Raw genomic sequence first — 15,097 nt, 5'->3', positions numbered from 1 at the left:
TGTGGGTGTTTGAGGCACCTAATAGAGGGAGAACTGAGAGAGCAAACAAAGAGGATAGAGACACACAGAGGACAGAGGACTGGATGGAGCTGGACCCCAGGACGGAAAGGGAAGGCTTGTGTTAAGTAACCGTGTGGACTTTGATTGGACTTAAGAACATTATTCTCCCTTTGCAGACATTTATGTTTCCTTTGAAAATTGCCTTATGTTGGCCTACCTGAGTTATTTACCTGTGGGAAAATAAACCTAATTTCGTTTTCACCCTGGATTTTGCCTGTTTGATTCTGCACTGCCTCACACTAGCCCGCTCCATACCTCTCATGACATTACAATAGTTTTGCATTGGTTTTCTACCACAGCAGACACTGCAAATATTCTATTTTGGATCAGGAATGCAACCCCAAACAAAAAGGTCTGAGTTGGGGGGAGGGGCAGAGTGGAGTGTGGAACGGTCAACACCACTAGACGTCACAGAAAGACTGAACAGAGGAAGCGAGCAATGTTCAACCAGCAGTTGAAGATGTGAAATGAATAAAGTGAGAATGAACAAATATATGGCATATTTACTATCTGGTGGAATTCATCACCTGATACACCTGAGCGCACAAATCAAGGCTTTACACAGCCTTTTCCTGAATCAGATGTGGCTCTTTCTTTACAAGCAAACCTACACTAAAGAATATAGCAGAAATGATTAGAGCTGTGTGAATGAGGACCATTAAAAATAACAATTATCTTGTCCTTTTTATTTTAACTACTGAGAGGATGGCAATGTCAGTGGGTTCAAACCACTGGTCTGGTGGGGGTAACCAGCAGGGCTTTTAGACTCTTAGTTTTGTTTTTACCCTGCTTTATTGTGGTCTGGCCTTTATTGGCACATACACACAATACCACTAGTCACTATTTGAGACACACACACAGTATTATTGGAACCTTTATGTCAACCTTCATTTCTAATTATACTGTTAGCTGTAATGTCACTAGGATGTTTCTATTCACTTGACTACTAACCGAGCCTTTCTGCAGTTCCTCACAGCTGGGATCAGTCTCCTTCGCCCCCCCTCTGATGTGTTGTATTTGTCCAGGTCCAACTCTTCCAGAACCTCCTCAGACATCAGCAGCATGGCGGCCAGAGCTGAACACTGGCTGTCAGACAGTTCCTTCTTTGATCCGTTCAGGTACTGTTTGATCTCCTGATGTAATGAGTGGTCGTTCATCTCCATCAAACAGTGGAAGATATTGATACATCTGTCAGGAGAGATATCATGAGTGTTTATCATGCTCTTTAGGTTCTTGATGGCTTCCTGGAGGATCTCTGGACTGTTCTCTGTCTGACCCAGTAGGCCTCCTAACAGACTCTGGTTGGACTCCAGAGAGAGGCCATGAAGGAACCGAACAAGTAAGTCCAGGTGGCCATTTTTACTATTCAGGGCTTTTTTCATAGCGGCTTTCAGGAAGTCGGAGAGGGAGCTGTCACTTTTGTATTTATTATCTTTCAGGAATGTCTTCAGTACCTTCATGTTCTTCTGTGTGAAACAATGGAACAGGTAGACTGCAGCCAGAAACTCCTGGATGCTCAGATGAACAAAGCTGTAGACCGTTTTGTGGAAGAGCACACCCTCTCTTTTGAAGATCTCTGTGCACACTCCTGAGTACAGTGAGGCATCTTTCACATCAAGACCACACTCTTCCAGGTCTTCTTGGTAGAACAGGATGCTACCTTTCTCCAGATGTTCAAATGCCAGTCTGCCCAGCTTCAGGAGAACTTCCTTGGCAGTCTCCATGAGCTGCTGTTGATTCACCTCATGTGTCTCATCATACTTCTTCTTCTTCCTCTTTGTCTGAACCAACAGGAAGTGGCAGCACATCTCAGTCAGGGTCTTGGGCAGCTGTCCTATCGTGTGTGTCCTCAACATGTCCAGAAGAACGGTAGCAATTATCCAACATAATAGTGGGATGTGACACAGGATGTGGAGGCTCCTTGATGTCTTCATGTGTGAGATGACTGTGCTGGCCTGTTTCTCATCACTGAATCTGTTCCTAAAGTACTTCTCCTTCTGTGGGTCTGTGAACCCTCGCACTTCTGTCACCATGTCAACACATGCAGGAGGGATCTGATTGGCTGCTGCAGGTCTGGTAGTTATCCAGAGGAGAGCTGAGGGGAGCAGATTCCCCTCAAAGAGGTTTGTTAACAGAGCATCCACTGATGATGTCACTGTGACATCAGAAACAATGTCATTGTTTTTTTTGTTTTTTTGCTTTTTTTGGAACAATGGAAATCTTCTTTCATCCAGACCATCAAAGATGAAGCCAACTTTCCAGACAGCGAGCTGCTCTGCTGTGACCTTCTTTAATGTTGGGTGGAATTCATGGATCAGCGTGAGAAGACTGTACTGCTCATCTCTGACCAAGTTCAGCTCTCGGAATGAAAAGGGAACCAGGAGATTTATATCTTGATTTTCCAAACCCTTTGCCCAGTCCAGAGTGAACTTACGCACAGAGAATGTTTTTCCAATGCCAGCGATGCCCTTGGTCAGAACTCTTCTGATGGGTGTCTCCCTGCCAGGGAGGGGTTTAAAGATGTCACAGCAGTTGATTGGTGTGTCATGGAAGGTCTTCATCTTGGAAGCTGTCTCAAGCTGTATCACCTCATGTTGGCTATTAACCCCTTCACTCTCTCCCTCTGTGATGTAGAGCTCTGTGTAGGTGCTGGTGAGGGAGGTTCCAGACTCTTCTGTCATGTGGTCTTTCAAATCATCAAGACTGTTCAAACTGATCTTATAATCATTCAAATCACCCTGCAGACTGACATCTGAAATGAGAAAAAAAACATGTTTTAAACATTCAGCAAACCATTTGTTCAGAAAAACGTGAACAAAAGATCAGTTGTTTTTGTCCAGAGTTGATAGTTGTTTAGCTTCATTATTTGCACTTAGATATTGATACAGACAATAATTTGAACATTTAGTCTGACTATGATTTCTGTATTTTAGAATTCAATTTATTAACATGCAATTTTAACTCATTCCCTGGCAAAAACGTAAAAAAACGTAATAAAAAAGAAAATCCATCCACTTCCTTGTTAACTTAAAACTTAAACATTCTGTATCTCGGCTCCTGAGTACTTTTTTTTTTTCAATGAAAAATCTCTGGCAGTGGGCAAACGCGGAAAGCAATAATTGTGGCAGTGAATGAGTAATTAGTGCAAATTCTGTCCAGTCTTACTTTGTCCAGGTGTGGTTTGACTGGGTGTCTTCAGTCCAGGTGTGGTTCTGGATCTCTTTCCACACTGGGGACAGCCATAGTGTCCTGTTGGAGCAGACTGCTCCCAGTATGAGGTGATGCACTGTCTGCAGAACCAGTGTCCACAGCTGGTAGAGACTGGATCTGTCAGAACCTCCTCACACACTGAACACCTGGACGCCTGCTCTGTCACAACACAACCACTCCTCTTCCTCTCTCTGTGGAGATGAAGACAATGTATATTTATTTGGCTGCAGATCCCCATCTGAACATATTTTCTACCAGGGGACCCGATAAGAGAAGATTTGTGTTTGATCATTCTTAATTTTTTGTAAAATGATTCCACATTTTTCAAACCTTTTCAAGATTCAACAAAATGTTTCAAAAATGACAGCTCTACAAGCTCAAAATGGGCCACAATGTGATGTTGTGTGCTTGTACATGAGCTATTTTGGAATATCCCAAGCATAAAATACGGTTAAAGTAGTAAAACTGTTCCTCAGTTAGCTGGGGACCCCTGGGGGTCAGACCCCACTTTGAGAACCACTGCTCTAAAGAGGACAATTACTAAAATAAAAAATATCCTCCAATCCTCCAATGATTTAACAAATGTGTCTGTCTGTCCCCAAAATCTCTTCTGCCCGCTTCTCCTCAGTGGCTGCAACAATTGATCTGCAATTGCACACGTCCATTGACCATTCGCAGGTGCACGGAATAGCGGCACCCATCTTTCACTTTCCCCAAATGTAAGCTGTTTATCAGCGTTCTTACGCAAAATAATTTGGGCTATCGGAGTTAGCGTCGCCATGCTTACAGCCATCGCCATGGTTACAGCCACCCACGCTATGGGATGAATGATCAAACTGTGCATGCGTCGAATCCATAGACCCACTCTGTTGCTGTCTGCCACATACGGCTCCGGCCATGTGTGTGTTCGCGACGGGGGGGCAGCTCTGGCCGCGCATGTGTGTGTGTGTGTGTTCGCGACGGGTCGTGCGCGTGATGGCCATGTGTGTGTGTTTGTCGCAACGGGGGACGGCTCCGGTTGTTGAAACTGTTCATGAGCGGTTGTGTGTGTGTGTTCTAGAGGGTAGCACGGGTCTGCCCGAGACCGAATACCCGAGCCCCGAACCGAGAACCGAGCCGGTTCGAGGCCAAAATATTGATATGTCCCTCAGGCACGGGTCGGATCAGTTCCAATTGCCACGGTTCTCGGTCAGATCCATCTGAAATGGATGGACCCGTGTGGACCCGACGACCAGCTTTTTATTATTATTATTACATTAATCTCTTTAACCTTCGGTTTTAAAATGAGACCAATGCGTTGTAAAATACGCTACCAAATCCATATCGCCTGTTCTCTCATAGTTTAATGTTAACAGCCGATTGATACGCAGCCAATCTCATACGCACTGCACTGCTGTTAAAGAATACCTAACACTCACCCCAAAACACAGTCGCCCCGGGCAAATCCGGCAGTATTCACCTGGTATTATTAAACGTAACCTCAGTAAACTATGCCTAAACCTAACCTTATTCCTAAACGTAACCTCTGTATAACGGTGCCAAAACCTAACCTTATTCTTAAACTTAACCTCAGTAAAACTATGTCTAACCCTTAACTTATTTCTAACCTTATCCTCAGTAAAACAAATACAAGAAAATGGGGGCGAGTGTGTTTTGGGCGAGACTGCTGGAGATTTTTTAGCATGCGAAAGCAAAAAAAAATAATAATAAGCCACCGGGAAGATGTAAATTGTAACGTCGTCTGTATGGACTGTGGAGCAGAAACAGTTCAGATACTTAACTTCAGTTGATTATTTCTCCCCTTCTCCCCTATATTTTATATACGTTTTTTTTTTTTCATATAAAAAACATTTATATGATTTGGGTGCGACTCCTTGTGACACGGGAGTCGCACGCAAATCATATAAATGTTTCTATAATTATCATATGAATGAAGATCAATTTGTTCAAGACGGGGTGCCGTGATTTTCAGTGACCCCCCCCCCCCTAAAACATAATCATTAGGTATTATGGTTATACTAGGATGAAGATGTTTTCAAAAAAGTGTACAGAAAGTGATAAAACTATGTTTTTATGTGGACACGCCTCCAGTTCATTAAGTATACCTGGTTCTCACCTTAGCACGTCCTCCACCACCTTAGCACCACCCACCTGTCCTAGTCCCTCCTCCTCCTCATGCCCACACCTGTTGTGTTATGATAATGAGGGGGAGGGTATATTTTTACTGTGTCATTAAAGCGCTGTTTTTCTATTGGCACGTTTGACTATCAAGGTTTCAGCCTCCAGGAAGAAACTCAAAATAGTCAGAGAAGACATAAAACGCCATAAAAACACCACCAGGGGGCTTAATGAAGTTCTATCAACCTCATAGACAATTGAAAAACTGCAAAACCATGGCAACACCTCTTTCAAGATTTGTTATTGTTACGTCCCATTTTATTGTCATTGTTTTAAAATCTGGTAGTATGTGCATGTTCAAGATAATCCCATAAAATAATCTAATAAGATTCTCCTGTAGTGTGTGATGCTATCAGAATTGCAAATTGTTTAAGATTTTAATAGTCCTGTAGTGTAAGTGCAGCTTTATAGTGTTATGTATATTGTATAGGAGGATTCACATACTTTGTGTCTGGAGGTCCAGGTTCATTACTGAAGTTAGGAGGGCTTCTTCTAGACCAGTCACTCTTCAAAGACACACAGCTGGGTGTTGGAGACTTTGGTTTTTGGTAGAGCCTTCTGGAATCATATAAATGTTTCTATAATTATCATGTGAATTCAATATGTTCAATATTTGTTATTGTTAGTCCCATTTTACATCTAAATGGATTAAAGTTCTAAGTCGCCACAACTTATTTCAGTCATGTGGAAGCATGTCGTGCACTGAAAATAGCTGATCTATAAGCTCAACAACACGTCCCAGTGCGATGTGTTGTGAGCCTGTAGATCAGCTATTTCCAGTTATTAGTTATGAGTTATACGACTTCATTCGCAAACTAAACGCGAAAACACACACACAGACACAGACACACACACACACACACACACACACACACACACACACACACACACACACACACACACACACACACACACACACACACACACACACACACACACACACACACACACACACACACACAAACTTACAATCTATAGATAAACTTTGAGCAGGGAGAATATAACGTTAATAGATCCTATGTCTACTTCTTGGATTTGCATTGAGATCCACAAAGGGGGGGGGCATTCCGTACCCTAGCCTAGATCCAAAGCAAATGTCGGTCATATTATCCTCTAGTGTGAGCGGTTCAAAGATCCAATCTTAAGCCTCCCGATTTACTCTCAGACATTTGAAGCCGTCACAACAATTTTCAAATTTGTATTTTGTATAGGAGGATTCACATACTCTGTGTGTGGAGGTCCAGGTTCATTAGTGAAGTTAGGAGGGCTTCTTCTAGACCAGTCACTCTTCATAGACACATAGCTGGGTGTTGGAGACTCTGGTCTGTGGTGAAGACTTCTGGAATCATATAAAAATGTTTCTACAATTATCATCTGAATGAAGAAATCAATGTATTCAATATTTGTTATACTTATATAAACATTTACATGATTCGCGTGCGACTCCCGTGTCACAAGGGAGTCGCACGCAAATCATAAAATCAATCAACACAAAATCTCTTAGTATGTGCATTTTCAAGATAATCCCATAAAATAATCTTACAAGATTCTCCTGTAATGTGTGATGCTACCAGAATTCCAAATTGTTTACGATTTTAAAAACCCTGTAGTGTGAGTGCAGCTTTATAGTGATGTGTATATTGTATAGGAGGATTCACATACTCTGTGTGTGGAGGTCCAGGTTCATTACTGAAGTTAGGAGGGCTTCTTCTAGACCAGTCACTCTTCAAAGACACACAGCTAGGTGTTGGAGACTCTGGTCTGTGGTGAAGACTTCTGGAATCATATACAAGTTTCTATAATTATTATGGGAATTCAATTAATTAAATATGTGTTATTGTTAGTCCCATTTTACATCTACATCTACACAAAGTACAGTCAGATATTAAGGCTAAAAGGATACACAAAAAAGTGCTGGGGACTTGTGTTTCCATTGTGGTCCTATGTATTCAATTCATCAACATGGTATTAAAAGATAACACAACTAGAAAAAGGGTTCCTCGGAGCACTGGTCTCCGCCAGGTCAGGTACGTTATTGTGTCCTCCTGGTGGCGCTATAATAGGCCAATATGAAAAGGGTGGCATTTATTCTTAGGCCAGGGGTAGGCAATTGAGATAAGCCTAGGGCCAATATCACTCCCAGACATTCCATCGCGGGCCGGGCCTCCCCGCGAACATGCACGCGCGCGCACATGTGCGTGCACAACACGCGCCCGCGCGCGAAGCGCGCGGGCGCAAAATTTTTCGGGTCTAATTCGGGTCTAACTCGGTCTAATTCGGGTCTAATTTGGGTCTAATTCGGTTCTGTTTGACCAATATAAATCAACATTTTTTCCGGTTTAAATATCAGCACAGGCGATTTTTCTGGTGATTTTTTTTTTTCTTCTCCATTTTCCTCTAATCTAGCTATAAAATGTTATAAATCCTTTAAAATGCATCGTGTTTATGAGTGCATGATTTCAAAAGTGGGTTCAGGTTCTATGAAATAAGTATTTATAATTATTTTAACATTAATTTTTAATACTTTTTTTATAACACTTTTCAGTAAATCATTCATACTGTATCTTTCTGTATTTGGATATAATAGATATAATAGCGGCCTATATGTGAGACTATCGGTCTGATACTGTATAAAAATAAAATCCCTCCCCCCCAAAAAAAAAAAAAAAATATTTAATAAAAAAAAAAAAAAAAAACATTTTTTTTTTTCCAAAATTATCTCACGGGCCAGATATTATTTCTGGGGGGCCAATTTCGGCCCGCGGGCCGCCTATTGCCGACCCCTGTCTTAGGCCTTTCACGGCAATCGGACACTGCATTCATGATTTGAGGCATTTTCTTCCAAAAATGTGTCTTGCTAAATTACACCTGCTGGTGGCGCTATAACAGGCCAATGTGAAAAGGGTGCCATTTCTTCCTCGGCCTAGTGGGAATGTGCGTGTGAAGTTTCACGGAAATCCCAAGCTGTGTGCATAGTTTGAGGCATTTTGTTCAAAAGGGACCAATCCTGCAAACTTTGGAAGCCAACCGTAGCCAATCAGGATGGAATATGGGAAATCGGACAGATCCGTGTTGATCACATGACTATAGAGATACTGTGTACTGATTTGCATTACGTTTGGATAAAATCTGTAGGAGTAATATAAAAAAATGGGTTTTGCACAAATCAGCCTCCTGGTGGCGCTATAACAGGCCCCTGTGAAAGATTTGGGGCAGAGGTTCTGAATTGGCATCCAGGGAGTGTGTGTGCACAGTTTCGCAGCTACCGGGCCAACGGTGCCTGAGATTAGCTTGTCGCACACGGACAGGACACACGGACGGACGGACAGATGGACAGGGGGTAAAACATACTCTCTCGCCAGGCCTGGCGGAGACAATAATACTACATATCATCAACACATACAAAACACTATATTATCTACAAAGGAGACAAAAGGAAAATGTCGGCAGTGAATGACACCTCCTTTCTATGTGAGAAAGGAGTTGACCTCGCTTATGGTCTCCTGATGAGGGATTTACAGGCCTTTTTGAAAGAAGCCAGTGATCCACATGTTTTAATGGATGGTGTCAGGACATTCCACATTGTGGTGTCAGAGTAGTATAATGAGAATGTTCCCATGTTTGTTCTATATTTAGGTATATATATTTAGTACTATCTGAAATACCAATTTTATTGCTTAACCCTGTCTTCTACCCTGAGCCATCCCAGGCTAGCAACGTGTGTTGGAATTAGGTGGGTCGTGGGCTTTAGGCCGAGAAGTAGTAAAACTTTGTTTTGTTTGTTTTGGGAGGTCTGAAGCTTAGTTTTTAGTGACATTGAGATGTTGGAAAACCAAGAGGTCCCTCCCAGCTACAGTCTTGACAGTCTTTGTTGACACAAATCTGATTCTATCTGATATGCCCATCCCTAGTTGTGACATAGTATTGTGTATATTGTATGGGAGGATTCACATACTTTGTGTGTGGAGGTCCAGGTTCATTACTGAAGTAAAGAGGTTCTCTTTTAGACCAGTCACTCTTCATAGACACACAGCTGGGCGTTGGAGACTCTGGTCTGTGGTGAAGACTTCTGGAATCATACAAATGTTTGTGTGAATGAAAGTCAATTTGTTCTTTTATTGTTACATGTTTGACACAACTAGAAAAAGGGTTCCTCGGAGCACTGGTCTCCGCCAGGTCAGGTACGTTATTGTGTCCTCCTGGTGGCGCTATAATAGGCCAATATGAAAAGGGTGGCATTTATTCTTAGGCCTTTCACGGCAATCGGACACTGCATTCATGATTTGAGGCATTTTCTTCCAAAAATGTGTCTTGCTAAATTACACCTGCTGGTGGCGCTATAACAGGCCAATGTGAAAAGGGTGCCATTTCTTCCTCGGCCTAGTGGGAATGTGCGTGTGAAGTTTCACGGAAATCCCAAGCTGTGTGCATAGTTTGAGGCATTTTGTTCAAAAGGGACCAATCCTGCAAACTTTGGAAGCCAACCGTAGCCAATCAGGATGGAATATGGGAAATCGGACAGATCCGTGTTGATCACATGACTATAGAGATACTGTGTACTGATTTGCATTACGTTTGGATAAAATCTGTAGGAGTAATATTAAAAAATGGGTTTTGCACAAATCAGCATCCTGGTGGCGCTATAACAGGCCCATGTGAAAGATTTGGGGCAGAGGTTCTGAATTGGCATCCAGGGAGTGTGTGTGCACAGTTTCGCAGCTACCGGGCCAACGGTGCCTGAGATTAGCTTGTCGCACACGGACAGGACACACGGACGGACAGATGGACAGGGGGTAAAACATACTCTCTCGCCAGGCCTGGCGGAGACAATAATACTACATATCATCAATACATACAAAACACTATATTATCTACAAAGGAGACAAAAGGAAAATGTCGGCAGTGAATGACACCTCCTTTCTATGTGAGAAAGGAGTTGACCTCGCTTATGGTCTCCTGATGAGGGATTTACAGGCCTTTTTGAAAGAAGCCAGTGATCCACATGTTTTAATGGATGGTGTCAGGACATTCCACATTGTGGTGTCAGAGTAGTATAATGAGAATGTTCCCATGTTTGTTCTATATTTAGGTATATATATTTAGTACCATCTGAAATACCAATTTTATTGCTTAACCCTGTCTTCTACGCTGAGCCATCCCAGGCTAGCAACGTGTGTTGGAATTAGGTGGGTCGTGGGCTTTAGGCCGAGAAGTAGTAAAACTTTGTTTTGTTTGTTTTGGGAGGTCTGAAGCTTAGTTTTTAGTGACATTGAGATGTTGGAAAACCAAGAGGTCCCTCCCAGCTACAGTCTTGACAGTCTTTGTTGACACAAATCTGATTCTATCTGATATGCCCATCCCTAGTTGTGACATAGTATTGTGTATATTGTATGGGAGGATTCACATACTTTGTGTGTGGAGGTCCAGGTTCATTACTGAAGTAAAGAGGTTCTCTTTTAGACCAGTCACTCTTCATAGACACACAGCTGGGCGTTGGAGACTCTGGTCTGTGGTGAAGACTTCTGGAATCATACAAATGTTTGTGTGAATGAAAAAGTCAATTTGTTCTTTTATTGTTACATGTTTGACACAACTAGAAAAAGGGTTCCTCGGAGCACTGGTCTCCGCTAGGTCAGGTACGTTATTGTGTCCTCTTGGTGGCGCTATAATAGGCCAATATGAAAACGGTGGCATTTATTCTTAGGCCTTTCACGGCAATCGGACACTGCATTCATGATTTGAGGCATTTTCTTCCAAAAATGTGTCTTGCTAAATTACACCTGCTGGTGGCGCTATAACAGGCCAATGTGAAAAGGGTGCCATTTCTTCCTCGGCCTAGTGGGAATGTGCGTGTGAAGTTTCACGGAAATCCCAAGCTGTGTGCATAGTTTGAGGCATTTTGTTCAAAAGGGACCAATCCTGCAAACTTTGGAAGCCAACCGTAGCCAATCAGGATGGAATATGGGAAATCGGACAGATCCGTGTTGATCACATGACTATAGAGATACTGTGTACTGATTTGCATTACGTTTGGATAAAATCTGTAGGAGTAATATTTAAAAAATGGGTTTTGCACAAATCAGCCTCCTGGTGGCGCTATAACAGGCCCATGTGAAAGATTTGGGGCAGAGGTTCTGAATTGGCATCCAGGGAGTGTGTGTGCACAGTTTCGCAGCTACCGGGCCAACGGTGCCTGAGATTAGCTTGTCGCACACGGACAGGACACACGGACGGACGGACAGATGGACAGGGGGTAAAACATACTCTCTCGCCAGGCCTGGCGGAGACAATAATACTACATATCATCAACACATACAAAACACTATATTATCTACAAAGGAGACAAAAGGAAAATGTCGGCAGTGAATGACACCTCCTTTCTATGTGAGAAAGGAGTTGACCTCGCTTATGGTCTCCTGATGAGGGATTTACAGGCCTTTTTGAAAGAAGCCAGTGATCCACATGTTTTAATGGATGGTGTCAGGACATTCCACATTGTGGTGTCAGAGTAGTATAATGAGAATGTTCCCATGTTTGTTCTATATTTGGGTATATATATTTAGTACTATCTGAAATACCAATTTTATTGCTTAACCCTGTCTTCTACCCTGAGCCATCCCAGGCTAGCAACGTGTGTTGGAATTAGGTGGGTCGTGGGCTTTAGGCCGAGAAGTAGTAAAACTTTGTTTTGTTTGTTTTGGGAGGTCTGAAGCTTAGTTTTTAGTGACATTGAGATGTTGGAAAACCAAGAGGTCCCTCCCAGCTACAGTCTTGACAGTCTTTGTTGACACAAATCTGATTCTATCTGATATGCCCATCCCTAGTTGTGACATAGTATTGTGTATATTGTATGGGAGGATTCACATACTTTGTGTGTGGAGGTCCAGGTTCATTACTGAAGTAAAGAGGTTCTCTTTTAGACCAGTCACTCTTCATAGACACACAGCTGGGCGTTGGAGACTCTGGTCTGTGGTGAAGACTTCTGGAATCATACAAATGTTTGTGTGAATGAAAAAGTAAATTTGTTCTTTTATTGTTACATTCCATTTTACTTCTAAAAGGGTAACATATTTTAGTTTCCTCTCACAATATCGCAGCAACAAGAAAACTGAATAGAATAGCAGTACAATACTAGAAACCGTTACATTTTATGAAATATACAGTACAATAACAGGTGATAGACATATTTACATAGCTTGTTGCATACTGTACATGCACACAAGCAGCCATCATGTCTAATGCAGCATCACCACTGAACACCACACTGTGATTTGTACGACTTACAACATATAGATAAACATTGAACAGGGATGATACAACATGATTAGATGCCATGTCTTGTTTTTGTAATTAATGTAACTTAGCATGAGATCACGTTGTTGTGTTAGTGTTGTGTATATATTGTAAAGGAGGATTGACATACTTTGTGTCTGTAGGTCCAGGTTCATCACTCTTAGACACAGATAGAGACTCTGGTCTGTGGATGAGCTGTTTGTCAGTTCCCTCCTCCTCTCTCTCCTCACAATGATTCATCTTTGGTCTTGGTTAAACCTGTCAAGATTATAGTGAAAATAGACCAGAAAACAGTAAATGTTTGCTTCATATACACAAAGTGCATGCACAAACAGACACTGCTATACAGGGAAGTGCAGAGAATGTTAGAGGGCAGGGGCTGACATTTCTAAAAGGGCATTTGTGGCGAAAATAGCCGATCTACAAGCTCACAACACGTCACACTGCGACGCGTTGTGAGCTTGTAGATCGGCTATTTTTGGTGTGTGACACACCGCTCTCAACTAAGTATAATCAAGCCTTTACTGGAGATGCAGTGCACAGCGTTGATTTCTACACTGAGGGCAAACCATTTAATTGAATAAAATGCTGCATTACAGAGAGTTCAGAAAAGGCAATCCTCTTGAATGCTGCCTTCAGGCATCAGTCTGGCAATGCCAGGCTAGCCTTCTGGTACAGTAATGGAGAAAGGTAGCCTGGGATCCAACCTGATTCACTACGTTTTTTTTTCTCCCTTCGTTTCTCAGTCTGGAAAGCCTCCTATCTCCAAGGGAGGCGGGACATGCCATACTGCTGGAATCGAGCCGTGGCTTCTGATTGGTCTGTGGTGCGGGGCGGGACAAAAAAAAGCAGTATGATTGTTGTGAATCGTTTGAACAACATCCAATCAGTAACAACGTTGCCTTACGTAACATATGTAGTTCCATTATAGTTCTGCAAAACCAGTCAAATATGAGCCTTTCCAGACTGAGAAACGTAGTGAAGCAGGCTGGATCCCAGACTAGGAGAAAGGAGGCATTTAGCATTTCTTTCACCATAGTAAAAGCTACATTTGTGGTCTGGAGAGAGAGGACACTTTTTACAGACAGGGAAAAGGGGAGGGGCTAAAGCCCCCTTTGATGTCTATGTGTGCACGTGCCTGCACAGCTACACACACAGTCACATGCACAGACTGTGCTTTACTCTCCTACTGTTCCTACACCACGCCTACTGCTAATATACATGATGTTCCTCTGGTTTCCTGTCAATCAGCAGGTGATTGGTCCTGGTCTCTGGTCCTCAACACTCACAGTACTGATGCTTTTTATTGTAGTCGTCTGACCAGCAATGAACATAGAGCTGGATACCAGGTCAATGAGGTTAACTAGCTGCTATGATTGTTTACACACATGCACGCACACACACACACACACACACACACACACACACACACACACACACACACACACACACACACACACACACACCCTTAGAGAAACACAGTAAATCAATAGTACTAACACACAGTACAATAACAGTTGCACAGATATATGAATAATTGGGATCAACATCATAAATGACCCACAGCTTTGGAAGACCCTCTGGACCGGCAGAACACATCTTCCACTTGAGCCAGGCAACTTATACTTAAGAAAACACTTAAATTCCTTAGCTGTCAGTTTGCCCCTGATGTTCCATAATGGATATTACAGCCAACAGAAGCATCACTGCACATGTGACTAGTACAGAAAACTACTGCTCTGACAGCAGCATTTAGGCTACCATTAGCGTGTTAGCTTAAACACTGTTCAATAACACTACTGTTCTGAGAGCAGCTTTTAGGCTAGCGTTAGCTTAAACACTGTTCAACAACACTACTGCTCTGACAGCAGCATTTAGGCTAGCGTTAGCTTGTTAGCTTAAACACTGTTCAACAACACTACTGCTCTGACAGCAGCATGCAGGCTACCGTTAGCTTGTTAGCTTAAACACTGTTCAACAACACTACTGCTCTGACAGCAGCATTTAGGCTAGCGTTAGCTTGTTAGCTTAAACACTGTTCAACAACACTACTGCTCTGACAGTAGCATACAGGCTACCGCTAGCTTGTTAGCTTAAACACTATTCAACAACACTACTGCTCTGACAGTAGCATGCAGGCTACCGTTAGCTTGTTAGCTTAAACACTGTTCAACAACACTACTGCTCTGACAGTAGCATGCAGGCTACCACTAGCCTGTTAGCTTACACACTGTTCAACAACACTACTGCTCTGACAGCAGCATTTAGGCTACCGTTAGCATGTTAGCTTTAACACTGTTCAACAACACTACTGCTCTGACAGCAGCAAGCAGGCTACCATTAGCGTGTTAGCTTA

At 42.6% G+C, this 15,097-nt stretch overlaps 1 protein-coding gene across 1 annotated transcript in view; it reads right to left on the bottom strand.

The window, feature by feature from the left end:
• Positions 1-15,097, bottom strand: part of LOC311062408 (uncharacterized protein) — a 38,740-nt gene that overhangs the window by 18,123 nt on the left and 5,520 nt on the right. The window contains exons 3-11 of the mRNA XM_084081423.1: positions 12,872-12,999; positions 12,317-12,430; positions 10,857-10,970; positions 9,404-9,517; positions 7,111-7,224; positions 6,674-6,787; positions 5,893-6,006; positions 3,226-3,461; positions 1,012-2,812 (exon numbers count right to left, since the gene is read on the bottom strand). Coding sequence (XP_083937549.1) covers positions 1,012-2,812; positions 3,226-3,461; positions 5,893-6,006; positions 6,674-6,787; positions 7,111-7,224; positions 9,404-9,517; positions 10,857-10,970; positions 12,317-12,430; positions 12,872-12,981 — 2,831 coding nt within the window. The 5' untranslated portion in view covers positions 12,982-12,999. The remainder of the gene's footprint in view (positions 1-1,011; positions 2,813-3,225; positions 3,462-5,892; positions 6,007-6,673; positions 6,788-7,110; positions 7,225-9,403; positions 9,518-10,856; positions 10,971-12,316; positions 12,431-12,871; positions 13,000-15,097) is intronic.

Source organism: Gymnoscopelus microlampas (genome assembly GCF_963454915.1).
Source record: "Gymnoscopelus microlampas genome assembly, chromosome: 15".
NCBI lineage: Eukaryota > Metazoa > Chordata > Actinopteri > Myctophiformes > Myctophidae > Gymnoscopelus > Gymnoscopelus microlampas.
Note: the sequence above shows the minus strand (reverse complement) of the source record. Positions and strands in the feature narration are given on the sequence as shown.